General features: G+C 47.1%; 1 protein-coding gene across 8 annotated transcripts in view; it reads right to left on the bottom strand.

Annotated features, from left to right (window-relative positions):
- Positions 1 to 2,130: 2,130 nt before the first annotated feature.
- The window catches only part of SEC16A (SEC16 homolog A, endoplasmic reticulum export factor), a 559,433-nt gene continuing 540,553 nt past the window's right edge, over positions 2,131 to 21,010 (bottom strand). For all 8 annotated transcript variants that reach the window (XM_085612981.1, XM_085613007.1, XM_085613017.1 and 5 more), the window contains one exon: positions 2,131 to 3,770. In XM_085612981.1, the coding sequence (XP_085469107.1) occupies positions 3,702 to 3,770 (69 nt within the window). In that variant the 3' untranslated portion in view covers positions 2,131 to 3,701. The remainder of the gene's footprint in view (positions 3,771 to 21,010) is intronic.

Genomic DNA, 21,010 nt, shown 5'->3' with positions numbered 1-21,010 from the left:
AAGACATGGATTACATATAAGGTATTGATCTGTGCGCAGGTATTTCACATGGGAATGCAAGCAGAAACTAAAGGGGGGCGCTCCATTACCAGCAACACTTATTTAAAGGGGCTTGTAAGATGCTGAAGGTAGGCACAAAATGGCGGTCCCCCAAAGGGCTCTCAGACGAAAAAATTTGAATTAACGAGTTTTCCAAACGAACACAGATGCTGAAAGCGCGAATGAGTAACAATACAATTGAGGACAGTAAAGGACCGAAGAATCTAGCCAAACTGAGTCAAAGCACAGAGCGAAGGCACACACGTCTGAAACAGACAGTGGAGAGAAAACAATTTAACAATGGAGTCAATGCCCATCCATAATATCACCGAGAGGAGACGACACTCGAATGACTTCTTTTAAGAAAACCAACACTAGATAGGAGTATGCAGAGCATGTGTATCTATAGCCACACATGCCATCTAGCAGAATGTTTCCGAAGGAAAGTAATTTGTTCATTTAGACCATGCTCATTAGTGCGTTTCCTTGGTTTCCTAATAACACTATAAAAATAATTGAGACTCAGAGTATCATTCATAACGTCTGTCCTAGTAGTGTTACTTAGTTGCTGCAACATTCTAAAAAAAAAATTAAAAAATAATCATATGTGGAAAAAGCAACACATTGGTGTCTATGCTTCAATAATTAAAGAGTGCAACAAGGCGGCAATATGAAGTGGTAATGTCCAGGCTGCTTGTACATAATCTTAACTATACGGAGCCCTACTGCTGCTTTTGAGACTCGTACACACCCCATGCTCTCCTAGTGATGGGTTGGAAACGGATTATGTGCATGTGTGGGGTGGAAAATGATCATGGGGTACTGCTATGGGATGAATACCTATTCCATCTCTGAGTCTTTTAGAGCCTACCAAATGCAGAGGAGATAAAATGGCCATAGAGACAATTAGGTGCTTGTCTCCGATGGCAACTCACCATACTAACTGAGGATTATAACAAGTACCATTATAAGTCAGTGTAATGAAGGTTAATGTTAAGTAATTAACACATAAATTAACGTAACAAAAATACATGCCAAGACCTGCTGGACACTTCTCTGGCCATACCAAAATATGACAGTCAAGAGGGCAACAACCCTTGATGGGAAGTTCAAAACACATTACAGAGGAAGTGATTAATAAAAAAAAGCACTGGAAACCAGATTAAATTGAGCCAAACGACCCAGGTCCATGCATTCACCATCCAACACTTTCTTTGCAGCCCATCTCCTCCAATACTTGCACAATCTTTCAAGACCGGGTGCACAAAAAACAGTCCCACTTCAGCCCTATTGTTTGACAAGAATATCGATATCTATATTGAGATATGTTAATCACCAGAAGCATAAACTTCTGAATATTGTGCAGGCCAATACTTTTCATCTTGCAAACCATAAAAAAGCAGTACATTAAGAAAAGTGTACTCCTTCCACTTTACCTGCAAGTAATGGCTTTAAATGGTAGCAAAAGAGAAAACACAGTTCTGCTTCCTGATCACCAACATGTAAAATTCACTTTAGCTTCATAATGAACTTGCATCAGATTTGCCTTCACTATTAACACCTGCTTCAATTGTATAATTGTCTAGAATGAGAAGGGTGGGGACTTCGGGCTATGAATATTAACCACCAAACTGTTTTCAGCTACTAAAGCTATCAAACTGTTTGACATTTATGTTGATTTGGAAAGGAAATTGTTTTTCTTGAGCTCTTATTTTTCATTTGGTTAAAGCAGGCCTCACATTTTGTCGACCCCCTGCATAAACTCTACTGGAAATAGCCAGTAATGAAGGGGGGGGGGGGGGAGGGGGGGGAAGCAACCATCACTTTCTACTTCAATTTGTCCTCCACATAGTTTGATGGGGCTGGTCAAAGGATGTGTCCTTTTACAGAGTTGCAAATGTACAGTTTAAGTAGAATTTCATCTTGCTGAAACATTGAGAAAAATAGCAAATAAAGGATACGTACCGCAATTGATAGGCAGTGCTAGAGAAAGTATTTTGAAATAAAAACAGGAAATCAGTTTGAAAGTGCTTCAGAGCGCTTGATAGGCAGTGCTAGAGAAAGTATTTTGAAATAAAAACAGGAAATCAGTTTGAAAGTGCTTCAGAGCGCAAAATATTTTATTTAAGAATTTACAGTGTCAAATCTAACACTTGTAGGAAAAATAGCAACTTCCGTATAAGAGGAAGCCTTTTTGAATTAAAAGGTGTTTGGCAGTCTGTGATGAAGGAATTCAGCGCCACAGCTGAACTTTAGGAGACTGAAGATGTGACCAGGCTTTCAACAGGAATATATCCAAGGGTGGTATCTTTCAAAATCTGGTTTGTGGAATAAAGACTGTGCAGTTCTGGAATACTCCCAAATCATTCCGCTTAAGAAGCAAGTAGAAAAAGCTCACTTTACCACTTAAAGTCAATGAAGATGTATGATGAAGTGACGTTTACATATATCCAGATAGTAAGATTAAATTGAGTTACTGAAAGAAAAGCAGCAATGAAATTGCGCACTCCCCTTTGGTTTCTTTATATTGTATAAAGGATCCTCCTTGGTCTTCAAAGGCAAACTCCACATAAACACTATCTTCAGAGACTTGTACACGCTTTCAAAATGGTACTTATTTTAGATTCCGATTGAGCCAGTGCTAATGGTACAAGTTTTAACTGCATCCTATATAAAACCTAGTATTTGAGATTTTTGAAAAATTACTGTTTTGCCCATCCAACAGAAGCTTATCACATGTTTTCCATTAAGACCTCAAAGTTAAGCAGCTAAGGTACAGGCAAATTTAAACTAAGATTCCAGCGCTCTGGTTGGACAGTAAATTTTCTTTACTAACAATTCAAGCTGTTGCCACCTTAATTACAGATTGACAGAAAAAGCATACCATATTGCACTTAAAAAAATCACATTCATCAGAAGGATTAAGCTTTGCCTATTATACAGAAGGATTTTTTCCAGCCTATACAACTTTCTACATACATACTTAGTTTCATTCGGATTAATTTTTAGGTTTCTTGCAGTACAGTCACAGTTTTATAATCAGAAATATTGTACTTCTTTAGGAGAGTTGCGGAGCAGAATATATGCCTCAATCACCTTAAGGAAATGGCTTTTTGAAGATGCTATTTTCTAGTGAATGACATGAGCGATTGCAAGTTCTTTCCACCAAAGACGATTTGAGGCCTACTCAAGTCCACAAAATGGATGTTTAGAGGAAATGGCCATTCAGGAACAAAATTGTACAGGTGATTAACAAAGAGCGAATCGTTTAGTTTTTAGAAATCAGGTTCTCCATAAAACTTATCAGTTAAATAAAATGTTCACAGTTTTTTGTTACTCTTGCTTTCATCAAACGGAGCAACAATTCAATTGCTTTGGCTGCAGGTTAGCCGTTTACAACCTTGACACCAACTATATGTCACACAAAGATTAATCCCTCTTGACCAGCTTCTTAAACCAGACTTCATGGATTCCTCTTTTTGGCAATAGTATCTGTTGACAGTTTACCAGTTTTAAAGCCCAGTAAGATAGAAGAAGGTCAATTAGATTGCTGCTATCGGATCTTCAGAATATAGTATAGACATTTGAAGTACAAAGTCTTGGTTTTGTGCCACTGGCATAGTATGAAATGTCTCAAAGTCGCAAATGAAAGTAGGCAGGTTCTACTTCAGAGTTGGATACTTTCTCGCACCAAATCGTCCGAGCCTGGGGCCTCCAGCTGTGGCAGATGGCTGTAATAAAAACAAATATACATATTAGCAGTTAGCAAAAAATATGTTACCTGTGTACCAATATTTTAGGTTGTTGTAAAATAGATAATCAGATATCTCCTTTAAATAATGCTTTGCCTTTTTGACATTAAATCTGATGATCTGGATAGAAGGCAGAGGGAGCCTTTTCTTCATGTGTTATGGATTTAGAAGTTGTACATATGTCCAAGAAAGGACAATTGATTTTGCAAAGAATTAACACAAGGCGCAATCTGGACAAGGTCTTCTTAATAGTCAGAATGATGGTCATTAGGGGCACATATCCAACCTTAAAGTAATCTGTACATCAAACGTTTGAAATAAAATACCTTATGTGGACAATCCCTCCAGCACACAATTTGATCCATCTTAGATAAAAAAAAATCCTCACATCGATGCAACTTATTTTTAAAACATTTTCCAAATAGTTAAGTTTATCCATTTCGATTCTCTGTGGTCTCACCAAGATTCATTCGAATTATAAACACTGATTTGCCTCTAAAAACTAGATGTGTTTCTGCAGGTACTAAAGAAATTACACAATGTATAGCAATAGACATATGGACAAGTTAAGCCATAGGATGGTGACTAAGCAGCCCTTGAGATGTGCATGCCCATTAGGGTAGGAGGGCCTTTACTCACTACTTTTTTTCCACTTCCACTCAAATCCTGTGCTTAAGAATCACACAAAGTGTGATGAAGTACAAACCCTTTCTTGGTTTTAATGAAGACTTAAGTCATATTACATTTTTTTCTTTACACACTTTTCACTTTCCTTTTTAGGTTGAAACCTACCAGACAGTAAAGCGGTCTGGTTTGCTAACGACTTTGAGGACATTCTGAAAGCCTCCCTGGGAATGCATTCATTCTGCCCATTGCTTACCGTTGGCTTTGTGTTTTGTAACTCACAGTTGCTTGCTTTCTATTTGCTGGCTTTGTTTTAGGCTGTTCAGCTTCAGTTAGTCCCTCCTGTGGAGCATAGTCTGTATACTGTATTCTTCCATGAGTGCTGGCTTTCAGTAAACAGGGTTTTAAAGAACAAGTTACTTACCTTCGGTAACGATGTATCTGTAAGAAACATTAGTTAGTTAGATTCCTCACCTTAGAATATCCCCAGGCGTCAGACTGGATCCGGAAAATTTTTCGTCAGCAATACCCCTTGCGCGTCGCTAGGCGTCGTGCGCAGGAATGACGTCGGAGTACTTAGACGCCGCCCTCGCGCGCTGACGTCAGTTCTTGTACATAGCTTTCCGCGCCAGGAACGCAGAGCCATGCAAAGACCGACACTGGTGCCAAAAATAAAATCTAGGGGCCTGAAAAGGATAACCTTAACCCTAGATGTCAGTTCGCAGAACGGGGAGGATGGGTGGGTCGGTGAGGAATCTAACTAACTAATGTTTCTTACAGATACATCGTTACCGAAGGTAAGTAACTTGTTCATCTGAAAGAAACACGTTAGTTAGATTCCTCACCTTAGAATAGATACCCAAGCAATACCATCCCCGGTGGTGGGTCTGCGAACCAAGATCACACCAGAAAGTCCTGTAGGACAGAACGGCCAAAGAAGCCATCCCTCCGGACTTGGCTGTCAAGGCAATAATGCCTGGCAAACGTGTGTAGCGAAGCCCACGTTGCCGCCTGACAGATGTCCTGCAAAGGGACACCCCGTCTCAAAACAGTAGTAGCCGCCGTGGCCCGAGTGGAATGGGCGCACAGCCCAACAGGAGGGTCCTTTTTTGCCAAGGAATAACAAATTTTGATGCACAAAACGACCCACCGAGAGATGGTCCGTTTGTGCACAGCTTTCCCCTTCTTAGCACCCACGTATCCAACGAAAAGTTGGTCGTCCACCCGGAACTGCTTTGTGCAGTCCAGATAAAAGGAGAGCGCACGTTTTGGGTCCAGACGGTGGAGCCTCTCTTCTTCTTTGGAAGGATGCGGAGGCGGAAAGAAGGTGGGCAAGGTGACAGACTGCCCAAGATGAAAGGGGGTCACCACTTTCGGAAGAAAGGAGGGACGAGGCCGAAGGACAACCTTGTCCGGATGAACAGAGAGAAAAGGAGGCTTTGAGGATAAAGCCTGGAGCTCACTCACCCGTCTAGCCGAGGTGATGGCTACCAGAAAAGCAGTCTTAAGCGTCAGCAGACGAAGAGGACAATTATGAAGAGGCTCAAAGGGAGCGCACATTAGAAATGTGAGAACAAGATTCAAGTCCCACTGAGGCATTACAAAAGGGACAGGAGGGAACGTGTGAGTAATGCCTTTTAGAAAGCGTGTAACTACAGGGGACTTGAAAAGAGAAGGCTGATCAGGAAGCCGCAAGAAGGCAGAGATGGCAGCAAGATAACCTTTCAAGGTGCCCAGGGCAGAGCCCTGCCGGGCCAAAGAAAGAAGAAAGAGTAGAACCTCAGAAAGAGGGGCGGAAAGGGGATCCACAGCCTTTGCTGTGCACCATGCCACAAATTTGTTCCACCGGCAGGCTTATACCGTCTTTGTGGAGGGACGCCTGGCTGCCAGAATGATATCACAGACTTCAGGAGGCAAGTCAAATGGCATCAACTGCCGCCGCTCAATCTCCACGCATGGAGGTGGAGGCTGGACAGGTTTGGGTGGAGGACCGACCCCTGCTGCTGCGACAGAAGATCCTCCCGAAGGGGCAGACGTATCGGAGGATCGGTCAACATACTGAGTAGCTCGGGATACCAGTACCTTCGTGCCCAATCCGGGGCCACCAAGATGACTTGGGCCCGGTCGTGCCTGATCTTCTTCAGCACTCTGGGCAGAAGTGGTATAGGCGGAAAGGCATACAACAGACCGCAACTCCACTCGTGACGAAAAGCGTCGCCGAGCGAGTGCCGCCTTGGAAATTCCAACGCGCAGAACTGCTGACATTGCGCGTTCTCTTCGGTGGCGAATAGATCTAACCAAGGCTCTCCCCACTGCTGAAAGAGACCTTGCGCCACTTCGGAGTTCAGACGCCATTCGTGATCCATCATGCACCGGCGGCTGAGTTCGTCTGCTCTGGCGTTCAGAGAGCCCGCCAGATGTTGAACCAGTAGGGTGACGCCCTGGTGTTCCAGCCACGTCCAGAGGCGCAGAGCCTCCTGACAAAGGGTCCACGACCACACCCCGCCCTGTTTGTTGCAATACCACATGGCGGTGGTGTTGTCCGTGAACACCTGCACGACACTTCCCCTGACAGAGGGAAGGAAGGCTTTCAGTGCAAGTCGGATCGCTCTCAACTCCAACAGGTTGATGTGGAGGCGAGACTCCGCCGGAGACCAGAGGCCTCTGATCTCCGCCTCTCCCATATGGCCACCCCATCCCAGGAGGGACGCATCCGTCACTACGACATGCTCCGGTTGGGGAAGGGAGAGGCTCTTGCCCGTGACCCAATCGCGGTCCGTGAGCCACCACTGCAACTGCTGTGCAGTGCCCTCCGAGATCAAGACATGGTCGGACAGGTTGCCGTGATGCTGGGCCCACTGAAACTTCAGGTCCCACTGCAGAGCCCGCATGCGCCGCCTTGCGTGATGCACTAGTAGGATGCAGGAGGCCATCAGCCCCAGAAGCCGCAACACTAGCCTGACCGAAACCCAGGATAGAGGCCGAAAGATGGGAATCAGGGCCTGAATATCCCGGACCCGCTGTTCCGGTGGATAGACCCGGAACTGCGCCGAATCGAGAACCGCTCCGATGAAGAGGAGCTTCTGAGAGGGACTCAGGTGTGACTTTGGCACGTTGATGGAAAATCCCAGCAAATGCAGAAGATCCGGTGGGAGGAGGTGGGAGACGACTGCCTGGGGCGAGCCCGCCTTCATCAACCAGTCGTCGAGATAGGGGAAGACCGGAACCCCTGATCTGCGCAGATGAGCTGCGATCACCGCCATCACTTTCGTGAACAACCGAGGGGCACTGGTGAGGCCGAAGGGGAGCACGGTAAACTGAAAGTGCTCTTGACCCACCGTGAAACGCAGTTAACGCCGGTGGGCCGGCAGGACAGGGATGTGGAAATATGCGTCCTGCAAGTCCAACGCTACCATCCAGTCTCCAGGGTCTAGGGCAGCTAGAACCTGAGCCAAAGTTAACATCTTGAACCTTTCCTTCCGGAGGAAGGCATTGATGTTCCGGAGGTCCAAGATAGGGCGTAGGCCCCCTTTGCCCTTCTTGGGAACCAGAAAGTAGTGGGAACAACCACGACCTACTTCTGGGCTCGGAACGCGCTCGACGGCCCCCTTGGCCAAGAGGGCCGAAACTTCCTCGTGGATTCAAATGATCCCCCGAGATATGGTGGTGCTGCGGTGGCATGGCTGGAGGGGTCGTCTCTTCGGACGATTTGCAGCACCCACCTGTCCGATGTGATGGACCGCCAGTGGAGCAGGTGATGGCGAACTCTGCCGCCCACTGGCGTGGAATGGGCCTGAAAGCTCGGACTAGGAAGGCTTTGAGGCGGATGCTGCCGGGGTGGATGTGGGCTGACCGCGTCGTCCTCCAGAACCGCCTCGGCGGAAACCACGTCCGCGACCGCGCGCAGGTTGGTTCTGCGGCTGGTGGCTAGGCGTACGTGAGGAGGCACCCCTTCCTTGGCCACGAAAGGGGCGAAAGGCGGAAGTTTGCGACCGCGGGGTCGAGAGGCCCAAGGACTTGGCCGTAGCCCGGGAGTCCTTAAAGCGATTTAGCGCACTGTCCGCTTTCTCGCCAAAAAGGCGAGTGCCATCAAAGGGCATGTCCATGAGAGTGCTCTGGACATCGCCCGAAAAGGACGTGGACCACAGCCAGGCGTGATGTCTAAGCGCCACTGTGCTAGAAATCGCCCTACCCAGCGAGTCCGTAGTGTCAAGCCCACATCGGATAGCATGTTGCGCTGCATCCCTCCCATCGGCCAGTGCCTGGGCAAGTCGTGTCTGGACCTCCTCCGGACACAGGGGCAGCACGTCCTCCACCGTATCCCACAGAGAGTGGGAATAACGGTCCATGAGACAGGCGGTGTTCAAAGACCGCAGGCCCAAACTAAGGGAGGAGAACAGCTTTTTGCCAAACTGTTCCAGTCTCTTGGAATCCCGGTCCGGCGGAGCGGTCGGGAAGGAGGATTGGGAGGTAGAGGCCTGGATAACCAGGCTCTCGGGGTAGGGTGTTGGGACAGCAAACTGGGGTCGCCCAGAGCAGGGCGGTGGCGCCTGGCGACGTTCCTGTCCACAGGAGGAACTGTGGAGGGCTTGGACCAGGTGCCCTGCAGAACGTCAATGAGGGCCTCATTGAATTGCAGCAGAGGCTCAGTGGAGCTTGCTGCAGACTGAAGCACCTCAGTGAGGACGTTAGTCCTCACAGCCACGGCAGGTAGCTAGAGCCCAAGGGCTGCGGCCGCCTTGCGCAGCACCACAGAGAAAGCAGCACCCTCCTCCGAAGCCACAGTCGGAGGAGAGATGAATCCAGTGTCTGGAGAGGTATCCAGACCACTGGCCTCCCCCAGTTCATCTGCCCAGTCCTGTGACAGCTGAGCCTGAACGGCCGTAGGATCCTCGGATCCCTCCCATTCGCCCCCATCATCCGATTCCTGGTATGCAGGAGGAAGGATCGGAGTCGGGCGATAGACAATGTGTCTCCAGCGGCGCCGAACGCGGCGTCCATCGACGCCGTAACGGCGCCGGGCCCGGAGCGGGGCTGAACTGGGGCTCGATGCCGAGTGGAGCTGGCGTCGGAGGTGGTACCGGTGTCGACGCCGGCGGAGGAGGAGGCGTGACGAGGTCGACCGGCGTCGGCGGGAACTCGGGAACGGGTCCCTCGGGCACTTGCGGCGTCGAGGCCGGAGCCGTCGACGGCGCCGGAGCCGCCGGCAGGCAAGGTTGCCCAGTCAGGTCCGCGGGGCCCGAAGGCGCGCCAGCAGGCATCGACGGCAGAGCCAGGTTCCTCATGGCCGAGAGGAAGGCACTGACTTCCGCCGGCGTCGCGTCAGTCCCAGGGACCGGCGGGTATGGGGACTTGCGCGGCGCCTGCGCTGGAACCACCCTGACCCTCGGCCGAGTCGCGCGACCGGCGAGGGGAGTCCGAAGAGCGGTGTCGATTCTTGGAGTGCTTAGACTTACCCGAAGACTTGGAGCCAGACGATCGATGAGGACGTCGGCTGCGGCTCCGCGACCGATCCTTGGACCTCCTCCTGGACCGGGATCGAGAGGGGCGCGGAGCCGAGTGGCGAAGCTCGAGAAGCTTACGGGACCGCTCCCGTCTAGCCTTCGAGGTCAGGGCCTTGCAGTCCGAACACGACTCCGCGTCGTGGTCGAGGCCCAAGCAGTAAAGGCACCGGCAGTGATGGTCCGTAACCGACATCAAGCGGTTGCAGTCAGCACAGGCTTTAAAACCAGGCATCCTACCGGCACCAGAGTTGAGACAAGATCAAAAAGGATCGAAAAAAGTTAGTCAAAAAGTGACTAAAGGGGTAGCTCTCCCGGATCTGTGCTTACTGGCGCGGAAAAAAGAATAACTGACGTCAGCGCGTGAGGGCGGCGTCTAAGTACTCTGACGACGTCATTCCGGCGCACGACGCCGACGAAGGACGCGGAGCCGCAGGCGACGCCTAGCGACGCGCAAGGTGTATTGCTGACGAAAAATCTTCCGGATCCAGTCTGACGCCTGGGGATATTCTAAGGTGAGGAATCTAACTAACGTGTTTCTTTCAGATTTTTGTTTTATCTTGTCACATTTGCTGTGCATTCAAAGACAGATGTCAAATGTAAGGCTCCGTCTTCCAAGGGAACTTGGTGTTTACTTTTCTTTCTCTGGCTTGAAAGTGACAGCATTTATCCGACATTCTAGCTGGCCACTAGAGTTGTGAAAGGAAAGGTTTTTTTCTAGCACACAACAAAATGTAGATATCTGTAAATTAACTATGCAGATTTACGATCAAAACAAATCAATACGTACGAGTTACTTACCTTCAGTAACGATGTATCTGGTAGAGACGTTGTCTAGCCGCAGATTCCTTATTTTAGAATATCCCCAGGTGTCAGACTGGATCCGGAAAAACTTTGCAGCAGCACCACTGCGCGCCGGGGGACGGTGCCACATGACCCTGCCCAGACGTTGTCCACATACGTGACATCAGCGAGGTCATATAAGTCGCTCCCGGCGCGCTGATGTCAGTTTTCTTCAGAGAAACTTTTCCGCGACAACGCGGAGCCACCAATAAAAATCTGTGAAAGTATGGGAACAGTGTGCGATGGATGAAAATACGTAAATAAATAAGGAGGATAGTGCAGACACCACCGTAAAGGACAGAATTAGACACTACCTACATAAGGTGAAAGAGCTGTGAGAAAGAACCTCGCAAGCTAAGCGAAGACCCTTCCCTAGTGTAAGAAGGGAAGAACATCTCAACAGACAAACGGACTGTTAGTACCATGCAGAATAACAGACAAAAATAGACGGTCAGTACCATGCAGAACTGTGCCGTCCAGCAAGAACGGAGCACAGAGAGAACAACAGTCCACCGCAAGAATGAAAAGTCTGGCACTGCCCCTGTAGTAACGGAGGTCTGAAACAGAGGCGAACAGAGTCCCAAAGAAGACTTCTGTGGAGGGGCCCAGAACCCTGAGCCAACAGAGAAGGCGGAAGACAGCAGGAGAAGAAGAAAAGGAGGAGGAATCTCCTGGTGAAGGACAATCGAAAAGGCCTCATTCTACAGATAAGAAACCTCTGAGAGGGAGACAACGGTAGAATTGTGAGAGAAACCCTTGAGAGGGAGTCAATGGAATTATGGCAAGTCTCAAAGGGACGAAACAATGTAAGCACCTATGAGAGAAAGAAACAATGCCAACTGTAACAGGGGGACCAGCGGAGAACCCCACTTGGCAAGGCCCTCACAGAATGGGGAGGCTGGATGGGCGTTAAGGAATCTGCAGCTAGACAACATCTCTACCAGATACATCGTTACCGAAGGTAAGTAACTCGTACATCTGATAGAGACATCTAGCCGCAGATTCCTTAACTTGGGATTGATACCACAGCCATACCCCAAAGGGGAGATGGGCCTGCGACAGATTAACAGACAGCGCCAAGCATCCAATGCGGCAACAGAGTGACGGATAAAGAGGGGGAGGCTGTGGCGGAACAGCCCGACAGCAACGCAAGCTGCTCGGAAGTGCAGAAATAACAGGATGGCAGATATCCTAAAAATGCCTGAATGGCGCTACACCATACCCATATTAACAAGCATTTGCAATGCAAATAAGTCTCGCATTTGCGAGAGTTTAAGCTATTAGCATTGTAAATGACATTGTCTTTCATTTATCAGTTTTAAAAACACATAAATAAAAGGCATTGTCATTTAAAATGTCAATAACAAACTCTCATAAATATGAGACCTATTGTATTGCAAATTCTTGTCTGGTTTGCCTGCAGAGTGGATGCAGGAGTATTTTTCTAAAAATCAATTTCACTGCTCTGTTCAACTTTTAAAAAAACAACATATTTCAGACTGTTTGCTTTTCGGCAAATCATTCTGGTTAACGTGGACAAAAAAGGAGCGTTTCCAACAAATGACGTACACTTAACTAAATACCACACAGTATCACGCACAGAAACATAACCATGTACCACGCAGTACGCAGTCACACACACAAAAACACACTTTACACAGTGTCAATACACAGCACGTCTAGAGCCAACACTCAAACACACATATATTGCACAAACACACACACAGCTCACACTATTATCTATACCACAAAATTAAAAATATTAGAGACCAGCATCACACCATTGTTGCAGCATTGTTTTTAGTCCGTTTCAGTGGAGGAAGTGTTAACACATGCCATGCTGTGAGCAGGTGTCCTGAGGCAGTACTTGCAAATGTTTCCCACAGAATGTAGGAACACTTTGCAGGTACAAGTAATAGAAGCTAACCATAAGATGTTAAAAAGAAATTATTTTATGCATGAGAAATGTAGTTTGAAAAGCACATTTCATCCTCCAAGATGTCTTCGTGTGATGGCATGAAGTGGGATTTAAAGTTGGCATCTGCATCAGGAAGCCATTTACAAACTGCATGGTTGGCTTTTGATTCAAAAGCAAGTGAAATCTTGCCCTTCACCTGAAAGATTTCCCGTTTTCGTTACAACTACTATTTGCTGTTGCAGCTGCAGGGCATTAAAAATGAGAGCGGACCCCTCATTCAGAATTCATTAATTAACCATATTCTCAGCCACTAATTCATTCATCCATCAATGCAAACACACATCCATCCACCCGTTGACTAATTTTCACATTACCCCACTCATCAATCTAAACTACCAGAAACAAACTTGCCTGCTTACTGAAGGTGAAATACATGGGTGAAATACGCTGGACAACATGCAGTGGACATGACATGTTCCCACTAAATATTAAATTCTAACGGGGCCGATCACTTGCGTAACCAGCACCATGGCAATTATCAAGTCATTTGTAATAAGGGAGGAAAGGAAGCTGCTGTGGCATTTTTTTAATCACAATAAATCGGTCAACAGGGGGGCTACCTCTCCTGTGCTGTCCATACAAAAAGGGCCCTTGTTTAGAAATTAGGGGGAGTTTAGAGCTTGTTAAGACATGCTATATAAATGTTTCGCAAGATATGGAAGACTGCATGGATTTGACCTTGCGACATCTTTCTAAATAATTGGAATCAGGCATTGCCTAAGAGTAACTAAACACAAATGACTGCATGGCATTCTTAGTGTATTACTCAAGTGCACATAATGATAATGTAACATTTTAAAGGCGCACAGCAGAAAAAAAGGAAGGGGAAATAGTGGCGGTCGGTTTGAGACACTGCTTTCTGACTCGGAGAGTCAGGCGCAACGGAAGTAACCCTGACTGAGCAAGCATCCTCACAGACAAGTTAGTGGAAGGAAAGAAGGGATCTTTTCACCTCCAAGGTGAGGTTAAATAGCACTGTGCATAAGCGTTTCATCTGTAATAAATGAACAAAGCTTTCACTCAGGCGTGTGGGAGCCAAGTCGGGTGTGCGGTATGGAAGATAGCACGCTCCTTGATTAGAGCATGAAGTGCTGTATGTATGTTATACAAAACAGGAACTGTACCTGCTGTTGAGAGATAGGAGCAAAGGCGCAGTATGTAAAATATTGACGCCAGGATCCTATACATTTCAATAAAGGAAACGTGGTTGGTAATCAGCACAGAAGCACACGCACACTCAAAGAGAACCTGCGCCATCAGGTTGAAGTGCAGCTTCACTGAGAAGCCCAGGTCACAGAGAACTCTGAAGAGTTTCCAGGGGAAGGATTTCATGACGATGAGGAGGACGAGCTTCTTCCTCTGCAGAATTCCTGAAGATATGCTGGCTAAGGGGAGGGGGGGGGGGGGGGGGAGAGAAAGGAGGCTGGCTATCCGTGCTCCCAGTAGTGAGGTACTGTGCTATCATTTGCTTAACTGCAATTTCCTAACTGGTATTGTGTGCCATAAAAAACAAGTATTTGCATTACAAAAAGAATAAACAAGCATTGGTTCATGGAGAACATCAAAGCGCCCGCGCAGATGCACTCAAGTTCTAGGCCGGCCATGGTAGCATTTTTTTAAGCCCTCACTAAAAGTCTCGCCAGACCAGCGCATGCGCTGGGTCAGGCGAGACCTAAAAAGGGGGCAGGTAGCTTGGCTTAAGCCATATACTAGAGCAAAGAGATAGAGAAAGAAATACCACTCTCCGCTTAATGGCGCACAATCAGTACACTGACTTCAGTTTAAAAAAACAGAAGAGATGCAACCAGAGCCTAACAGACTAGCCCATAGAAGGAAGGCTGAAGGAGCAGGTGCCAAAAATAAGAGCTAGAACCTGAACAATTTGATTGGAATAGGCAGCGGGACAAGAAACACGCTAAGTGCACACCCTATCCCAAAAAGGGGAAATAGGGGCAAACTGCATGGACGTTAAACCCGCTGAAGCAGGTAGAAAAACGCAGAAGGCAAACGGCCACAGAGACCTCAAAGTGGCTTACACAAAAATCTTAAGGGTGCCCGACCGGGCAGTATGAACCCAAAGCGAGAAACAACCCACAGTCAGGGGACCAGACATAGCAATCTGTGGAACACGGACCAACTGGCAGCCCAAAGCCCGGCCTGGCGCCGACTCCACCTAATCCATGCTAGGCTCCGACTCCGGTGAAAGGAGCAGGGGCGGAGCCGAGGAGGTGAGCCTACGACGCCGGTACGACGCCGACCCCAGCTCCGGACCGGCAGCCGCCTGCCCGTCCCGGGGCATATGAACAGGCTCCGACTCCGGAGAAAGCAATGGAGGCGACTGCCTGACTGGGAGCCTAGGGTGTGCTCAGAGCAGGGCTATGAGCACCGGCAACCACCTGCGGCGCCGCAGGGAACCCAGCGGGGTTATGCGGCACGGTGGAGGCGTTGTGGGTCATAGAGGGGAACCCTGGCGGGTCGCACCCCAACGACTCCACGTGGACTGCAGAGGGGGACCCAACTGGGTCACGCCCTAACGGTACCACATCTCTGACATCCCTGGGGGGTAGAGGCTCAACTGGCGCCGAGGGAGAACCCATCGGCGAGTCTGTCAAAGAGCCTACAAGAAGCGGAGGCCCCGAGGAAGCCCCAGGGACGGTAGAGGGCCCACGGGAGGCCTGCAAAGCTGCGACGTATACCTCCATTTGGGCCTGAGTCACCCCCACACCCGGAAAGGGTGGGTAGGGCAACCGCTGGGATTGCACGTCCGGAACGTTCAGGGAACCAGAGCTCCCGACAACAGAAGAAGGGGAGGTCGAAGACCTCGGCGACAAGCACCTCGACTTACCAGGTGGCGAACGGCGGCCCTGGACCACAGAGGCCGAACGACGGCAGGAGGGACCTGCTGTTGAAGAAGCCTGGGGGCAAGAGGACTCCGACCTAGACAACCGCGCGGAGACAAGCTTCATACGGCGCTTGCGCCGAGACTTGAGCTTCAGGTGTTGGCACGCCTCGCAGTCCGTAGGGTCATGGTGCTTGCCCAGACACCACTTACAAATAAGATGCGGGTCCATCGCGGACATTTGTCTCCAACAGAAATTACAAGTTTTAAAGCCCGAAGGCATCGCACACTGTTTCCCGACACGAAGCGTCGACAAAGCATGAAAACAGGCCAGAGGAACCGCTCACTCCGGATCCGCGTTGCACGCGGAAAAGAAGGAAAACTGACGTCAGCACGCCGGGAGGGACTTGTATCACCTCGCTGACGTCATGTACTTGGACGACGTCAGGGTAGGGTCGTGTGGCGCCGTCCCCTGGCGCAGAGGTGCTGCAGAAAAGTTTTTTCCGGATCCAGTCGGACGCCTTGGGACATTGTAAGTTAAGGAATCTGCGGCTAGATGTCTCTATCAGCTACTAGGTGATACGATACCATTTTCACACACCATCATTATCGGGCTGTATATTTATTTCAGTAGAACTATATCTGTGCAAATGTTATGGTAATTTCAATTGAAATGTGTTGTCTGTAATGGCAGTGCTCCACCACACCATGCATACTCCACATCACTCCACTCCACTCCCTCTACAACACTTTACTCAACTCTACAACACTCCATGACAATTTACTCCACTCTACGATGTTCTACTCCAATCTATGCAATTCCCTCTACTCCACTCCACTGTCACTCTGCTCAACTCCCTCTACGCAACTTTACTCCAATGTGCGACACACTACTCCATTCTATGACCCTTCACTCTACGACAATTAGCTTTATATACGTAATTCTATCTGCCCCACTTCACTTAACTCCACGACACTCTACAGCACTGTGCAACTGCATGACACTCTACACAACTCCACTCTATGCAACTCCAGTCTATGCTACTCCACAACACACTAAGCCCCTCCAGGTTACTCTAAGACACTCCATGCCATTCTCCTCTATGCCACTCCATGACACACTACTCCACTGCATGCAACTCATTCTATGCCACTATACTCGGTCACTCTACTCAACTCCCACTACGCAACTGTACTCCACTGTGCGACAAACTACTCCACTCTACTACAATTTACTCCAATCTACGCAATTCCCTCTGCCTCACTCCACACCACTGTACTCCACTCTATGCCACTCTACAACACTACTGCACGGCACTCTATGCCACTACACAACACTATACTCCACGTCGACTCCATGACACTACTCCACAAAACTCAGTCATTCCACGACACTACTCTGCATGCAACTCCCTCTAAGCTACTCCACTCTATGTCGCTCTACTCAACTCCCTCTATACAACTTTACTCCACTGTGCAACGCACTACTCCACTCTATGCCATCCCATTCCACGACACTTCACTCTACGACAATTTACTCCAATCTATGTATTTCCTCCTGCCCCACTTCATGCCATTTTACTTCACTCCACAACACTCTACACAACTCCCTTTATGCTACTCCAATCTATGCAACTCCTCACCTCTACAGTAAGACACTCCATTCCACTCTCCTCTACTCCACAACACACCACTCCACGACACTACACCACTCCACGACACTACTGGACGACACTCTACACCAGTTCACGACACTCTACCTCATTCCACAACTCTACTTTACTGCATGCAACTCCCGCTACGCGACTACACTCTACTCAACTCCATCTATGCAACTTTACTCCACTGTGCGACACACTACTCCAGTCTATGATGCCGCACTCCAATATACGTAATTCCCTCTACGCAACTTTACTACACTGTGCAACACACTACGCCAATCTACGCAATTCCTCTGCTCCACTCCACTACATTCTAACCAACTCTCTCTATGTCACTCCACAACACTATGCCACTCCACGACTCTACGCTTCTCCACTCTACTCTTCGACACTCCATGCCACTCTCCTCTATGCCACTAACTTTTAGCCATGTTGAACAGCAGCCACGTTGGTTTTTACAACATGGCTAAAACACATTGAAAAAGTCAATAGCTCTTGTATAGGCGAGACGTATTGGTTTTGCCAATGCTGGTTTATGATCTGCTTTTTGCTTTTCCACCGAATTAACTCTTTAATGAACAAGTTACTTACCTTCTGTAACACCTTATCTGGTGGAGACAGGATCTAGCCGCAGATTCCTCATCAGTGGTATGGGCTGTTGTCCTTGGTCCTTCAGACTAGTCCAGTCATGGGGTGAATACCTTCGGCAGGACTACACAGAATAATTGTTTCTACGAAGGGTTCTCTGACACTTTCTTATTCCTCTGCTGTGGGTAATGTAGTACACATGTTTCTCAAGGTCTTGAAGACTTCAGCTCCCAACCAGCTTCCTATAGTCCTCCTGGTGGAGCAGCTTCTTTGCTTCACCTATGATTCTTAAGACAGCCTGGCCACTTTATCTCATTATGCACAGGCTAGTCCTATTCAGGGATCTTTCTTGAGTTCAGTTTCCAGACCCTCCTCCAGGGATAGTGTTGCTTGGGTATCTATTCTAATATGAGGAATCTGTGGCTAGATGTCTCTACCAGATGAATAAGTTACTAACCTTTGGTAATGCCCTATCTAGTAGAGGCAGGATCCAGCCGCAGATTCCTAAACGACCCACTCATCCTCCCCTGTTCTGCGAACTGCTGGTCCTGTTACCTATATGATTCCTTGCTTGGCATTCTGATGCCTTTCTTTATGACTTCGTGTTTATTTGATACAAAGATGTCTTTTTTTTTGGCATACTGTTTTCATATGCAGTTTCTATAAGTGGCTCCGTGTTGTTGGCGTGTAAAATAGTCACAGAAGAAACTGACGTTGCTCGAAGCCCTCTACCGACGCCCAGAGATACTGCTGTAAACAAATTTCCAAATTCAGTCTTGCGCCCAGGGGAAAATTCCAAGATAAGGAAACTGCAGCCATATGTCTGTATAAGATGTATAATATTTGAATCTTATGTACGCTACATTAAAAAAACCTGTTAAAACGGAGCTATGGTTATGGCTTGAACTCCCAAAACCACAGAAATTCGGCAACTGCCTGCAACACACACAACGCACACCATAAATCACGCCACCTGCCATGTTTTGCTCTTGGTAGTCAGGGTTATTTTCCAGTGACATTTTAAAATGGGTGGTGTACTGTGTGGCACATAATGGCGCACATAGCAGGGGCTTTGCACGCAAGCTGCCACAGGTGCCAACCCCCCGCTGTGCACGGCTTTTGGCTATGCACAGAGGAATGGTGTCCACAGAGTGCCCCACACTCAACGTACTGTGGGCAGTCAAGCACCTCTGGGTACAAGGGTTCGAACACAGAGCGTGTCCGGGCCTGAAGTGGTGGCTGCAAGACAAATCTTTCACTTGCAGCCATCTAATCAGACGGTAGAACCAAAAGGGACAACAAGAGAAAAAGGCTACCTCATACAATCTGATTCATTTTTTGAAATTTTGGATTTCAGGATATCTACGGATTGGATCTGTGAATACACCACAATTACAAAGGCCAGGATATACAAAAGTATGAGTCATTTAAAGCCTGACTGGCAACTCTTTTTTCTCCCAACAATTAGATATCAAAATCGACTGAGTTTCTACCAAAGGAGGCTTTTTGGTCTCCACTAACTATCCATCTATCCTCACCTGTAATGCATAACCAGTATAGCACCTTTGTTTTTCAGCCGCCATGAGTTTCTTCGGTTTATTTTTTATATATTGTTAGTATTAGAACATTACATTATTACCATTCTGTTGTTAGAACATTTATAGGGCAAGCCATTGGATTTCAAAATTGACCATTTCCTTTCTTTCTTTTCTCTATCTTTTCGTTCTCTCTTTTTCCATAAAACATAAAATGCTGTTTCATTAAGGTATCTTATCTTTGAATACTGTTTTTTTTTCTTATGAAGTAATTGCTATTATATGAGATGTTACTTTATTATGGTCATATATATTCTGTTCTATTTCCTTGTTGTTTTCCTCCAAATGTTGTTCTATGCTGTATCATTTAATTATTTCAATAAAGCTCTCTTAAACTTTAAAAAAAATAAAAAAAAAATAATCGACTAAGTTGATTTACACGGAATCAATGCGAAAACGCTTTGAGTAAAGTTCAACTTCCGATGCAAGTTATCTGTGAATCTGTATAGCAGGTTTGTCTGTAGCAAAATTTCCCATGCACACGTTGCATAAAGATTTGCCTTCCAGACATTAGCTGTCTATGCAAGCAACTGTTAATTTGGTGCAGATCAGTCCATGGGGTCAAAATGTGAAGGCAAATAAATGAAATGTAAAGTAAGGCTGAACCATAACTATTCAGTGGTGACTGCCATTGTGTAACAGAATTCAACTCTAGTGCACAACTTGTATTAAACGGTCTGCAATGCGAGTCAATTTCAGCTGACAGATAAAAAATACAATTTAACTAGACCGACAATTCAGCATGAACATCAGAACCCTACTAAAGAAGATACTAAAGCTATTATGCAGCTCAGTTCAGAAATCAACTCGGTATCACATCTACTGCGTTAAGGTAACCCCTTAATTTCAAACTGGGGTAGGAGAGCCTACTAAAATAGAATATGTACCGGTTGATTCGGATGTATCTTTGTAAGTTTTGAGAACCAAATTGTCAGTTCATATGGATTTCTGTTAAAACTGCGCTTTCTTTCTGGCCTCTGATTTTCTTGTACACATGACTCAAAGAGAATAGGAGGACTGAGGACTTGACGAGTATCGGAAAATTGTAGCGCAGATAGTCATTAATAAAGTTTCTACATCTTTCCATACAAGAATGACTTTAGTATGATTCTAACATTTGATAATGGACTAAAAAGGGAATCTGCTATTAAGGGTCCAACACAATAATTAGTTTAGAAATATATTCACCCAATCAGAAGAACGAGAGCAGGCTTCCAATACTGGGACTCCTCAAAATCTGGACTGTTTCTTTTGTTTCACCAAAGGAACAACAGTCGAAGAAATAACGATGCTACCCACAAAAAGGGACCTTTACAGGGGTTGACGCTGTTGTGTCAGAATTTCATATAAAGAACCCAGCCACAACTGGAACTCTTGTCACTCTCGTCCCGGGTCTGTGGGATGGATTCCTGGATGCCTGTGGCCCTTCATACACCAGCAACATTTCAAGGTGGCTCTGCAATTCCTGAATGTCATTGCCTCACATGCCAGTGGTTCAGAATTTGAACGTGGTTTCCAGCAGTCCGATTATCGCGGACGAGTACCCGAATAAAGCTACCTTACGTTGGAAGGAACTATTTCAATTAATTA

Source organism: Triturus cristatus, chromosome 1_2 (genome assembly GCF_964204655.1).
Source record: "Triturus cristatus chromosome 1_2, aTriCri1.1, whole genome shotgun sequence".
Lineage (NCBI taxonomy): Eukaryota > Metazoa > Chordata > Amphibia > Caudata > Salamandridae > Triturus > Triturus cristatus.
This window is presented reverse-complemented; position numbering and strand designations above follow the sequence as displayed.